Genomic DNA, 13,969 nt, shown 5'->3' on the forward strand with positions numbered 1-13,969 from the left:
AGGATTCTACTTCATTAAATCCAATTGGTCGCACAAGAAGTGTGCCTGCCTTAAGAGCCCATGTACAACCCTTAAAAAAATGTGATTTTCGTTAATTGTTTTCTCGACAATTAGACGGTAGGTCCTACAATAACTCGGGGCATAAATGCGCGTTGTATATTTCTAACATATTTCCAAATTTCAACTCGTCTTAAAGTTGGAATTATCGATTTTCATTGGATTCGCGTGAGCTTTCTTAAAATGACGATTCCCAACGAGCGGATACAGGTTGACGAGGTTTTTCGCAATTGTAAACGTTCTCGGGAGAGTTGAAGGGGAAAGATTGACAAGAAATTCGATCGGCCGGTTTTTGAACGCAGAGTCTCGTAAGTCCGCGGAGAAAATGTGGTTTGCGGTCATGATGCCGAGCGCGCGGGCTCGGGCTGTTGCTCAAAGTTTCGAAACAAAAGTGCGTCCCTCTTTCTCTTTCTCTTTCGTGAAGCGCGTTGAGGTCCGTTACGAGGCCGCTCGGTTGAGCATCGAAACAGTAGCGAAGAGTATTGGCTCGTCCGCTCGCTCGTTCGCGTTCGCCATTCGCTCGAGCTTGCTCGCGGAAGTTCCGCTTTTGTCCCGACCCACATAGCCGGCATTCTCGCTCGCTTATTTCGTAACGGGACCGACTTTCTTTCGGTTTGAGTCTGAGTCAGGCGCGTAGCGGAGTTGAGGCCGACGGAGAGTATCGAGACTTGAGAAAGAGAGAAAAGAGGCGCGGGGAGGGCACCAGGGGACGAAGGAACGAGAGAGAATCTTTCCTCGCGCGGTCCCTTCGGAGGCTCGCACCGCGGAGGAACCTGAGACGCGACCTCGCGCTTCGGTAACCTGCTTACCGTTGCTTTTCCACCTGCAAGAAAAGTCATCGCGACTGAAAAATTTGCGGAAAGCTCGTGCGGCGGAGCGATCGCGAAAAATGGTTAAATCTTTAGGTTTTTTGCACCTGCGATCCCGAGCCCGGAAGCTTCATTTCCGAATATTTTCGCATCGATCGGTCGGCCTCGCAAAGGAAGTCGAAAGTGATTCGTTGCTTTTCAGTGCGCCTATGTAAAGGTCGAGCAATTCTCTAGCATCTGAAATCGACATGCCGCGCACAAGGAGAAGGAAGCTTGCGAAATGCCGAGTTTGTTCGGGCCCATTCGATTAGCGGATTCGAATCGGGGCGATTGATTTCTGGAGCGCTCGCGGCATCAGGATCTTGGCTCCGTTGCGAGTCGAAGACGAGAAGAGAGCGGAGAACCTCTCTGAGCGACAGCTTTTCGGAGGCGAGCGATCGCTTTCGATCGTCGACGAGGGCCACGAGGCTCTCCGCTCTCCCGGATCCCGATCGGAGCGGCGACAACGCGAGTACGCGTTTTGCGGCGTGCGACGTGCGAGCGAAGATCAGACTCCGACAAGGTCGCCAGACGTTATTATTCTCGCGCTGGTTAGCCAAGCACATGCGAGCATGTACGCGCGGAAGGGAGGCACAACGACGCGCGGACTTTCAGGCACGTTGACGAGTGACGAGCGAGGAGAAGTAGGAGGCAAAACAAGTGCACGACCCAGCGGCGCAAGGTTGAGGCTACTAAACACAACCGCAAAACACGCAGCTTTGCCTCGTTATCGCGCAATGCTTTCTTATCGTTTTACCTCTCTAGCTTTATCTACGGCGTGCTTCACCCCGCTCGCGACGTATTCGTTGTCATTCATCGACTTTTGCGTCTCACGCGAGCGCGTCATTGATTCGTTTCATTGTGGCTCGTGCTTCGAAAACAAAGCTTTCGGCTTCCTGACACGAAACATCTTTGCGCTCGAGTTTTCATTTCTCTTATTGAGCGAGCCCGAAGATTGGGCTCGAGCCTCGTCTCGGCCCGCTTCATGGTCGTCGCTTCGACAAATATTTTCCCGAGCCTCGATAACCGGATCGACTCGGAGTTTCGTCCCAATAACGAATTTGTTTAGCTGCGCCAAAGCTCCGTGGCTCGAGCAAATACTCGGTTCGACGTCAAATTGTTCGGTCTCGAGTCAGAATGCTCGTCGGGCCCGTGGCGAGCTGATGTTCCGGTTGAGACGAACCCTCGTCGGTTCCATCCTCAACTGTCAAAAAGGTGCACGCGAATCGGCCTCAAATCTTTCGCGTGTCCTTTTTATCGCGAAGGAGATTACGGACGCGTTCGAGGCTGCGCAAGCACGACGAGAAAACTCCACCGGGACTTTCACTCGTCGCGCTGAACCGGCGCGACTCTCTTTCCCCCTCTCTCCTCGCTCGTCCACGGCGACTCGACGCGAATGTGTGGCTCGATTCCACGTTTCGTAGTCACCGAGCAATCACGCTGAAATTCAGTTTTACCCGTTGATATTAAACACTGTATTCTTCGATGCAAGCTGCAGGAAGGAAACGGCGTGGAAAAAACGTAAATGCGAACATCGTTGACGGACTTTGAGAGCGAGGGAGCGACGAGGGATTTGGGAAAAGCGTGATTCCAGGCCCCCCCTTCGAACAAACTCGTTTCACTCTCCTTGAGATCGCAATTGGAACGAGTGGAGCTCAACGAACGTTTCGGGGCCGGGGGATCTAACGGCGTTGACGAGCGTAAAATCATGGCTCTTCGATTTATCGAATTCCTACGAGTTTAGCGACATCGTCTAATCAATATGCTCGAGCCACGGGTGGACGACGGCGGGGAGTGATTCGAAAAGTAAAGAAATTAGGGATGTACGTGACGCGGAGGGAGATCCCGACGAATCTCGAATCCCTTCGACTCCATTTTCTTCTCACAACTCGATCGCGAAGCAAAAACGCGTCCTTCGAACCAAACGATCCGGGGAACAGGCTCGTACGGTTACCGAACAACTTCCGGGACCGGCAGGCTGTCCCGTTATCGTCCGGGGCTCCCCGAGCCGAGCTCCCCCTTTTCGGTGCAAGCAAAACCTGCTCCTAACGATTTCAACGGTGCGAGACGTTCCAGCTCGAATTGCACGGAGTGTCGATTCGAGCTCGAGCTCATTGGCACAAACTTTCGAATCGAAGATCTTTCGGCTCCAAAGATTCTTCGATTCGATCGCAAAGCGCGTTGGAGAATCGAAGGTTATTTTGCTCGGTGTTTAAGCGACGCGGATCCGCCTCGACGAGCGTTTCCTTCGGTCTCAAAGTCTGGACAATTAGGACAAGCGAGTCTGCAGCCTCGAAAGCGTCATACACTGAGAAAAATGAGTTTCCACTGCGGGTGGATTCAGGCGGCTTGAAAATATTGACGATTCGCCGCAAGCTCTGCGAGTCCGATCGCTCAATCGAGCTCCTTCGACAGCCCAATATTCGCCGACTCGTTTTCTGTTTTTTGCTCGTTGTTTGCTTATCTCCGATCCATTCACGCGGGAGAGAGAAAAAACGTTGGGAAAGGGAAAAAACGAGAGAATCCTCCGAGCGGCCCCGCGCAACATCAATTTACCAGCAGCTTTTTTTCTTCCGTCTGGTTAAAGCCCGAGCCGCCGAGACTTTGTTCGCTGCTGCGCTGGGTGAACAGCCGCTCGCGAGAATGTTTTTCCAAGCCGCGAGGTGAAGAGATGAGAAATAATAATATTGAGAACTCTCGCGCGGCGGAGAGATAGAGAGCATCGCCGGAGAAGACTTTCACCGTCGTCTCGATGCGAGAGCACCCGCGCCAGCTCGCGTTCAAACTCATTCTTTATTCCTTTTTCCGCTGCTCCCCCCTCCAGCAGTCTCTCTCGGACTCGAAGCTCCGACAAAAGTTTAAACCTTTCAATAACATTTACGATCCCCCCGGAGCGATAACGAGACTCGATAAATACTCGATCGATTTTGCTTTAATCATTAAGACAAAAACAAAAATATTCATTAATCAAACTCTCTCTCTCTCTCTCTCTCGAGTTCAAATCGCTTTTTTTCATTAATTTTTTCCCCGCGATATGAGAACGAATTTCGGAATTGAGAATCGTCTGGAAAGCATTTTCCAGGTGGAAAAAGGCTTCGAAATCGTCGCTCCTAATTGAAAGCTTTTCGAGCGAAGCGACGTTCGTAAAAAGTATTTTTTTTTCGTGCTACAAAACTGCCGATGATAATGCTGAAAGAGTGGCTCACGAGACAAGGTTGTCCGGAGATAACCGAGACCGCGTTAACTCGAACACTTCCCCGCGGTACCCTCGCTCGTTCTTGTCCCGAAATCTAAACTCGCGCACACGTGAAACCATGCCCGGGATAATCGTCTTGAGAAATATCGTTGCGAATCGCTAGTTTTTCTACGAAACTTTCGAATTTTTGACTAACCGGAAAGAACGCCGCAATATCCGTTTCCTCCGTTGAAACAAACGCGCATGCATACTCGAGCGGGCCAAAAAATACGATTGACGTTCGTCCCCCGCGAAACGAATGTGCAAAAATTTTCGGGGCTCCGTTCCCACGGAGATTTGAGTCAAAAATATAAATTCGGGGGGCTTAAAAAACGAGAAAATCCGATGGAATCGACGAAGCAATAAAAAAAAAATAAAAAACTTCAACTGAAAATCGAATTTTTCGTCGAGAGAAAACTCAATTTTTTTACAATTTTCAATAAAAACTTCATACAGACTCATCAGACGAAACTGCGTCATCGATCGACTGGGAATCTGCCAAGCTGTTTTTCATCTCGCGAATATACTTACAGGATGCTCTCCGGGATTTGGGTCTCCTTTAAGGGGCTCCTGCTTTAGAAAGTCAAAAAAATCGATTGTTTTCAGGAGAGACGGAAATAACTCAGGATAACGAACTCTTCGGTGTAGCTTCGACAATCGGACTTTGCGCGCATAAAACATATAAGTTTTGTACTCTGAAATATCGCTGAAACTACACCGAAAAGCTTCCGCCTCTCCTAAAAACATTCCCGAAAGCTGGACGGATAGCTCGACCAAAAATTATGTCTGATTGGAATTTCCGTACTTCGTGATGCAATAAAAATTATCAATAATAATATTGCTCAAAAGTTAATAACAAATTGTTTAAACAATTAACTATTCGATAATTTTGCGGTGACCTATTGTTTTTTTTACGAATCAAATGTGTGTATTTTTCCGAATGCTCATGAATTTTTACCGAATTTTCGTGGATTTTTGAAATTTCTTGAAAAAATTTTGAAAAAAATTTTTAAAAATTTGAATTTTGGATATGTTTTAGAAGACATATTTACCATTAGATTTGAAGAGTCTCAAGGTTACTGAACCAAAAATGTACAAATAGAGCCACTTAAAAAATTTAAAAGAGGGAATTTAAAAAATCGAGGAAAATTCTGAAAAAAATCACGAGCATTCAGAAAAACGCGCACATTCGATTCGTAAAAAAAAAAACAAGGGTTTACTGTAAAATTGTGAAAAAATTGTGAAAAAATTATTTATTTAAACAATTTATTAATAACTTTTGGGCAATATTATTATTGATAATTGTAGTTCATAACTTTCCAAATGTTGCTGATTTTTTTCAGATTTTCATTGCAGCGCGAAGTACGGAAATTCCGATTAGGTACAATTTATCGGCTGGGCTGCTCGCTCTTCGATGTAACTGAATTTCTGCCGAGGTTCCAAGGTCCGTTCCCCGCTCATTTATGCAGTGTAGAAAAGGTCAAAATCGAATTCGGTTATAATTTTTGAAGAATTTAACGGCCACGGATGAGGGAAGCTCCGTTGTCAATTGTTGGGCGACTGGATGAATAAATCTCAGCGAAATGTTTCGAGAGTATATCCGAGAGACAATTGGCTCTCGCTATTCGATTATACTAATGCCTCGTACAGCGAATCTCCCTGCGGAACGATCGATCGGTGTATTTCGGTGATGCCTCAATATCGCTCTCGCAAAACCACCAGAAAATATGCGCTCGTTATCTGACGTTACATAATCCGACGTAACGTTTGTGAAAATCGTTTCGACGCTGCGAATAAACTCGCGTTTGAAAACGAGTTCGAGTTTTTCTCGAGCCACGAGCAAAACGAAGTGGCCAATTCCCAATTTTTTACAACGAAATTCGAATAATTATGGAAAACACCGAAAACGTCAAATTTTTTCGAAATTTCCAGTTTACTCGAAAGCATAAAAAAAAAATGAAAGTCATTTTTCATCTCATTTTTTTTAGCCCGTACGCTGCTTTCGGATAAAGCGTTCGGGTTGAGTGTCCCCAGAAGAAATAAATTCATCGGTCGGCAGAGACGTTTCTTCCCTTTTTCAATATATTTTTGTCGTTATTTGTGTCAACAAACATTCCCATTTTATGTGCGTTTTTCTTTTTAAAAAACTTGTTTCTTCCGTCAACCGTTCGCCGGTAAAAAATGTGGAATTTGGTGCAGTTTGTGAGCCTTTGAAAACCGTCAAATCGACGAGTCCGAGTACGAGATAAAAGTGGAAGAAACATTAGATTACAAAGTTATAGATTTGTTGAAAATATAAATTTGGATAAATCGAAGAATTCGAAAAATGATGAATAATCGTGAAAAATCAAGGCTCGTTTGAAAGGATTTAAAAATCCCTGCGTAAATCCACCGCCGAGAGATCGTTCACAGCGACAGCTGACGCGGACCAAAGTCATAAATCTCGGGTTTTTATTGTTTCCTTTTATTTCAGGGGTGCCGGAGTGGAAGGTATTTAAGGAAGGACAAAAAGGGCAAATGGAGAGTGACCCCCGCAGCCGGAGAGACGAGGCGTTTTATAAAAGACGAGTGGACTGCCCTATTCGAGAAATGGGTCAGAGACGGCAATCCGTGACCCAAAATATCAACCGCGTGGAACCTCGGACTTGCATACCAAAGTACTAAATATATAGAGAAGGTTGCAGGTAAATTGCAACTCTTGAATGCGGATGGCTGTGCGATGAGAATGGGGAGGAGAACCCGAAAACTATTAGCAAAGTATGAAAAGCTCTATTTTCGTGGTACTTGGATAGAAAATTAAACGAGCGAGTGTCAGTCGATGGGGGAGAAAAAAAAGAAAAATATTTGAGTCGGTAATGAGTAGAAAAATGTCGTGGAAAGTCGATCGAAAACGTGAGAATTCCTGACGAATCTTTATCGCACTTGAGAGAGAGAAAAAAAAGTCCATTATTTGTTTTACCTCGATGGTTTTGTTGTTCGGGAAAAGTGGGTTCGGGCGATGCGGGCGAATCTCGTACGTCGAGTTGTCTTATTGCCTTGGCAAGTCCGCAGGATCCGGAGCCCCATTTTCTATCCTCACTTATGGTGCACTCTTCGGCGATTATTTCAACGTCACTTCCATCCTCGAAATATCCGCTCTCGTGTTCCGGATTCTTCATCGTGTTATTCAAAGAATTAACGAGAGAAGACAAAAAAACGACGAGCGACGAGAAATGTCTGTTCGCTCGAAAAACACGTTTTCGGCAGTGTTTTTTGTCCTCGCGGTTCGAACGAGTCGGCAATTTAGCTTCTTTCGATATTCGTCGCTTCGATTGGCCGGTCTCCTTCGAACGAGTTATTATTTTTTTCACTCTTAACGTTAAAACTGCACTTTTCGTTGTTTCAAAACGACGGCAAAGTCAAATTTTTAGGACGCATCTTTTCTGCCGTGACGGAGCCTCGTCGTTGTCTTTTGTTCCTTCTTTTCGGCCTTTCTTTTTCCCGCATTTAGGAGAATTAATACACAGTCACGATTGCGGCGCTACGTTCGAACTAAAAATGTCTCGTTCTCTCTCTCGCGCGCGCATCCGCGAGCAAGGAAACAAAGGTGGAAGTTCAGGAATGGATCGACGACGTTTTGACCTTCAAAAAAGACAATAAAAAAAGTAAGTACAAAAAATCAAATCATCTCGAACGAGTTGAGCATTGAAAATACATATTTTCTTGTACAGTTTCTTGTTTGAGCAAAACTATCACAAACACCTTCACTTTTTTCCGTCTATTTCCGTGGCGAAAGAAGAAACTTGGTATGACGTAAAACCAAATGCGTACGCACATACGGAGCACGTGGAAATATGGGAAGCGGAAAAAAAGAATATTAAAAAACGTAAATCATTTTTCCACAAGGTTTCGAAAATCGAAGTGCGAATTAACGTCGGATGGGCGAACTCTCGTGTCACTATTCGTCGCGCGTCGTAAGATTATCGTGTTTTTATCAAGTTTTGTTAGAAATTTGTGACCTGTTTTTCCGCATACGAGAAATACTGTCGCAATAGGATGACACTGATGTTCTCATCGAAAGCTATGTTTCGACAGCACTCGTCAAATATCGTTGGGTTGGCACGCGAGCGAATAAAATGAAGAAAGAGAGACGCCGGTACGAGGAAAAACAAGGTGTTTACGCGAGCGTTACTTCCAGTCTCGAAGGAAGGTTGTCGCAGTTATCCTCTTTGTTCGATTTGTTCGTGAAGCGTAGATTAGTAAAGTCAACAAAAAAAAATAAGAAGTGAAGAAGACGCAGAGGAAGCACGAGAAAACAAATGAACGTGTGTTTTTTTCGTCGAAGAATATTCAAACGAGCGCGACAAAAGAAAAAAAAAGAAAAGTCTCCAATTGTGCGCCATCCACACGTGGGCCTCCTCCCCCCTTATTGCGACAGTTCCGTGAGGCTCGAGCTTACGTAAAATTCACAAGAATCCCGACGCTTTTTATGAAGCGGATGGAAGGCGCGACAGACTTCGAAAGAGAGAACAAAAAAGAGACGAAAAAGGAATGAGGAAAGAAGACAGAGTCTAAATAACGAAACGGGGAACCTCGTATAGGTGATTAAGTGACAGGACGATAGTGACAGTTGTTTTTTGACGGCGAATTCCAAGGTTACGAGTTTTATTTTATTACGTGCTTATTATTATTATTATTTTTAATCGTTGGCGAAGTCGAGTGCTCCAACAAGCACGAGTTTCGTACCAGGAGAGTGCCACGTCGTGACTGCTTCGCTTCCGCGATCAAACGAGTACTTTTCGTACCACCGCGAGTGTCTCACTCTCTCTCTTCGAATCGTGTGTAAGAGAAAGAGAGAAATAACTATGTTCATTACGTGATTTTTCTTTACTTTTCACTTTTTTTAGCGATCGCACGCGTGCGAATCGCCAGCGAACCCGCTGTCGCGAACTCTCACTGCTCGAACTTGCCAATAATGCCAATGTCGATGAGATCCACGAGGTCCATCCTAATCTCCCTCTCTTCCCCTCCAACCCCCCTCTTTCTTCGATGTTCTCTCTCGTTCCCGCGCTCTATATCCGTGTGCCCTTTCCTCTCTATTTTTCTCGAACCTCGAATACATTGGACTTAGTGGGTATCTTACTAGCTTCGTTTCCACTCTCTCTCTCTCTCTCTCTACCCCACTCCCTGTCTCTCGTTATTTCAGCTCGGAAAGTACGGATAGCCCACTGACACACTTATTAGGTAGCTCCGTAGGAGCCCGAGAAAAGTGAACACACCTCACTTATATCTATATAGCACAATTTCTACACGAGGCATTTCAAGATTGTATTCAAATTTACGTCATTCTCAATGCAACAATAAATTTTCTCTTATTAGGCCCTACGCTCGTTCGCATGACATCCTTTCATTCCTTTCTCGTTTCCACTGACTCCGTATTATTAATTCGTTTCGTTATAACGGATTATTCAATATTTGAAAAAAAAGCTGACTTCACAGCGTTGATCGAAGTACACGAAAATGACACCAGTTGGCGCACCGCGCTGCAACATTTTTCGTACGCGTCGCGATCGAACGTTTTTTCTACACTTTTTAAAAATAATTCCGTTAAAACAAAGACCGAAAGTGCATAAAAAAAAGTGGAATTTGTTGGCTCGTCAAATTTGGAAAAGAAACAGTATATGAAGAAATTTTGAAAATAAAATGCGACTTCGAACTGGAATCACCCATGCGCGACTGTACGTGTGTATTTCGAAGCAACCTTACCGTGCTACACACGCACGCCCTCTGTCCACAGTAGTCACGAGGTCGCTCGGTACGCAAGTCCACGAGTGAGAAAGAGAACACGCGCACCAGTGGAGATAAAGAGAGGAAAACAAAGTTTTACGAAGCTCTTGATAATCGTTCCATCGAAGTCTGCCTCGCCGAAGAGAAAAGTACTTCACGAGAAAAGCTTTTATTTCTCTACATCCCCTCGAGTATACTTACTTAACCTCTGACCGCGTACGCTGTGTCGTAATCTATCGCGTCAGATTGGCATCGAATATTATTTTCGGGAGTCCATGCGATCAGTGACGACAATGAATACGACGATATAGCCCAAAAAACCGTGAGTACATTTTCTTCTCGTCGATTATGAATGAATTGCTATTGCCTATCCAGCTATCAAATGAGAATTCACGTGAATATGCTTCCCACCCATTTTGTACCAAGCGTACGTCGATTTAGGATGAACGATCGAATTGACCTTGCGAGAGTTCTGCCACAGCGTATACGATCCCACGATTATACTAGAAACGCGTCACTTCACAAATCTACCTTTATCGCAATCCCCGTAAATTTCTTCTCCCTCGCTTTCTCGCATTTGTACCACGATACAATTATTTAAAAAAAAAAACACAATGTTTAGCCCACATGCACGTATAATTTTGTCGCCGAAATAAGATTTTTTTTGTGAGTCGCCGAAAGGACCCGTACATTGCGGCATGGTTGCGTGTGCCGCGATATTAAAGAGGCAGGAAAAAGTGGCGAGTTGTGAGCCAAAGACTGCGGAGTAGGGTCGCGCGATTCAGTTTTACGGCATCGAAGAAAACGGAGAGTTCAACGTTTGTCGCGTACTAAAATCGGGAAACAATTGACGTTAAAAATTTGGAAAAAAAGCTTCATCAAAAAAATGTGTTCCTTCGGACATCATTGATTCTCGTCCCGTATCTCAAACATTCTTAAAATATTATGGCTCCGTGTAAATCATACTCCGACATCTATGTACGGTGTTCAAAAGAGCAGACGAAAAGCCGACGCTACGAGAGGGAGGGGCGAACGGTCGTTAGAGTCAGGCGTCAAGTGGTGCCCCCGGCTAGCTCGGGTATTCGAGGATTCGAACATTCGTTATATACCGACGTACAAAGCTTTTAGAGCAGACACCACGAAAATCTCGCTCACTGTGCAAAGTACATTAAATACGACAATGCGAGTGTTTCGAATAATAATATTAACGCTGGTGGATCAACATTCAGAGACTTTTGTATCGCGAACGTCCCCGAATGATTTTTCTTTTGTTACGAAGTTTTGGCAACGCGCGCTTTGCGGCCATATCGAGCCATAAACATACACATCGAGGACTGACGACTACTACCACGTATCGGACAAAGATTAGCTTCTCTTTTCTTCGAAACTTCCTCGATTATCGTGTCTCGTTTACAGTCTTCTCGGATATTCTTTCCACGACTTAATAATTTCGGTCGTTATTCTCTCTGCTCATTTGTTTTTCGAAATCTTTGTTTTACGATTATTCGAAATATTCGATCCATTTTTCCGACTTGGTAAGCCGATAATTTTCGTGGAAATGGATTCCCCGAATTTTCGAACTGTTACTTTTCGTATTTCTAGTATGTCTCGTACCTCTTTTTAATTGTACTATCGAAAGAAAAATTGCGACTCTCGATCGTTCCTGGTACGAGTGCACTCTATCGGAAGTCTATAAATGTGGTCACGCTCGACATTCGTATACGTCGGTGTATACCGAAGCCCGTAAGTATTGGTGAGTCGCGATATGTGGCGCTACAGAGCTCCTCTGTACTACCGTCGGAGTAGCAATTTCAATATCGTGCATTATAATCACCCAAGCAACCACTTGTAAATTATGGATTCCATGCCTAATCGACTTACTTACGATCCTTACGTTTTCAGACTCTGTAATTACCCGTTAAATAAATGCCTACGTTATTTCAAAACTCCGGAGTGTTCGAGTTACCTTTTGAGTACACTCTTCGAAATTTCAAATAAAAAAACAAACAAAAAATAAGTGCAGAAAGAACCACTTTTTCGAAGCCCTCATTACGGTTCCTACGGAGCGGGTACGATTGGAAAAAACATTTTTTTGACAATTTGGTGAAGCTGCCATATTTACGACCCACCAGCAGGAGGGGAAGAGGAATGAGGAACGGGAAACGGCATACAGCAAAATGTCAACGATAACTCGGTCGTTTTTTATTTAAAAAAAGCAAACGATTATTCAAAAAGAATCTTGTAGAAAAAGTGAAAAAAACTCGACACTTCAACACTTCCAAGATTCTATGAAGAGCGATAATGTGTCGAAAGATTCTGAGAGATTTTATAAGCCGATGGGAAAATCCGGCCACCACCGGAGGGCTTGAAGTGGAATGTCCCATACGATAATTAACATCGTGCATTGTCGCTTGTGCCTGATACTACAGTCTGTGTTCGGATTGACTGGTGTGCGCCTCGGAATGGATAAGAACGGGAGTGAAAAGAGGGTGGGCGGGGGGGGGGGGGGGGGGGTCTCGAGTTACCAGCAGCGAAAGAAGACCGCGTGTAAAATAACACGAGCAGGAGGTAGACGGTAACGGAGTGACGAATTAAAAAATAAAATAAGGGTTAACACTGTGATCGTGACATATGGGAAAAGAAGCTCGTAGCGAAATACCATCCCTTAATTTCGTTCGGAATAAAAAATAATTATCATGTTTTTAAAAAATAATAATGAAAAGCGATTCACGAGGCGGAGACAGCTCGCAATGGTCGTTCTACTTTCACCGTGTGCTCCGGCTCTGTGGAATTCCGTTACGATATGGAATGTTTTGACATCATTTATTTACTTCTTTGGAGTCTCCATTTTGTGGAAATATTTTATAAAATCTGAATAAAACGCTCGCGTACGTCGCGTGTGTGTGTGTTCCTACATTTTATACGTCATACCAATTTTTTTTCCATCGTTAGTTTCGCTCCAACAAGTTCTTCAATACTCAACGACCCATCTCACTCGCTTACTTTTTCGAATTCCCCCACTTTTCGAATTGCACTTGATATTTTGTTTCTTCTAAACTTTTAAACTCTGTTATAAAACGTTTCGAATGGTTGACCGAGTTAACGGCGCAGCGCCCGATGCGAACTCCACGAAGGCTCGCCACCAACTGACGTCCCCCACTGCGCTCTGCGCTTCATGACTGGTGAGATCCACGATACATGTCCATGCCGCCTGCTTCGGTGATTTCCCGACGTAGACTTCGTACCTACCGCACGTACTTCGTCATTCTACGCCGGGCTTTCTGTCCCAAATTTTACAACGCTCTGTATAAACGAGATTCGATCAATTTTGCTTTGTATCGACATTTATTTTTTGTCCTTTCACACCCCGAATTTCGGATTTTTCGTCAACTACAATTCTACGTTCCTGCTACATTTTTACGAAGATTCTCGCGACGAGGCGCACGAAGCGTTTCAAATCCTCGACTAAATTTCGATGTTTTTTTTGGAAATGAAATAAAATGCACGGTTTTTTATATTTTTTGAAATAAATATATTTTGTTTCTCGATATTTAGCAACGTTCCCGGACCAGCCTGCTGCTGACGTGCTTCCAACAAAAAATGCTCAACGTTTCGCAAGTTACGAGAAAACAAAAAAATTTCAAGTCACCCACAGATAAAATATCTTCGCAATAAATAGAGCAGCCCATATATATGTCTACATCAATCTAAACTCGCACCATACTGCCTGCCTGCGTCTACATTCACTCACGATTCTCGTGCTGAAACAAACAGCTGATTTGGAAAACACTGCCGGGGATCTCTCGCTCAGGGTCGTATCCATTTGTGCGCTGGGCCCTCTCCGCTTGCTGAGGCACACGTGGCAACGGAAAAAAAAACGAGATCGCACGACATCTGTTTCTGGCACACGATTTAACAATGTGAAACAGAAATATATGCATTAAGATTCGAAAGTAATTAATTTTAGACGCGTTATATATCACGGTAACTTTGTGTCGCACGTGTACGATTTCAAGGCCTTTGTTTATACGAATTTATCGAATCTCGTGAAACCTCAGCGGTT

The 13,969-nt window shown here is 44.4% G+C and overlaps 1 protein-coding gene across 5 annotated transcripts in view; it reads right to left on the bottom strand.

Moving 5' to 3' along the window:
* Positions 1 to 13,969, bottom strand: part of LOC122413785 (ribosomal protein S6 kinase alpha-5-like) — a 30,671-nt gene that overhangs the window by 11,253 nt on the left and 5,449 nt on the right. Inside the window, exons 1-2 of one of the 5 annotated variants that reach the window (XM_043424375.1) lie at positions 12,910 to 13,485; positions 7,100 to 7,761 (exon numbers count right to left, since the gene is read on the bottom strand). The exons of 1 other annotated variant lie outside the window; for it this stretch is intronic. In XM_043424375.1, the coding sequence (XP_043280310.1) occupies positions 7,100 to 7,298 (199 nt within the window). In that variant the 5' untranslated portion in view covers positions 7,299 to 7,761; positions 12,910 to 13,485. Of the gene's footprint in view, positions 1 to 7,099; positions 7,762 to 7,881; positions 8,777 to 12,837; positions 13,486 to 13,969 lie in introns of those variants that run through there. 3 more of the 5 variants (XM_043424376.1, XM_043424378.1, XM_043424377.1) reach the window with 3 other exon arrangements.

This window comes from Venturia canescens, chromosome 7, assembly GCF_019457755.1.
Source record: "Venturia canescens isolate UGA chromosome 7, ASM1945775v1, whole genome shotgun sequence".
NCBI classification, from domain to species: domain Eukaryota; kingdom Metazoa; phylum Arthropoda; class Insecta; order Hymenoptera; family Ichneumonidae; genus Venturia; species Venturia canescens.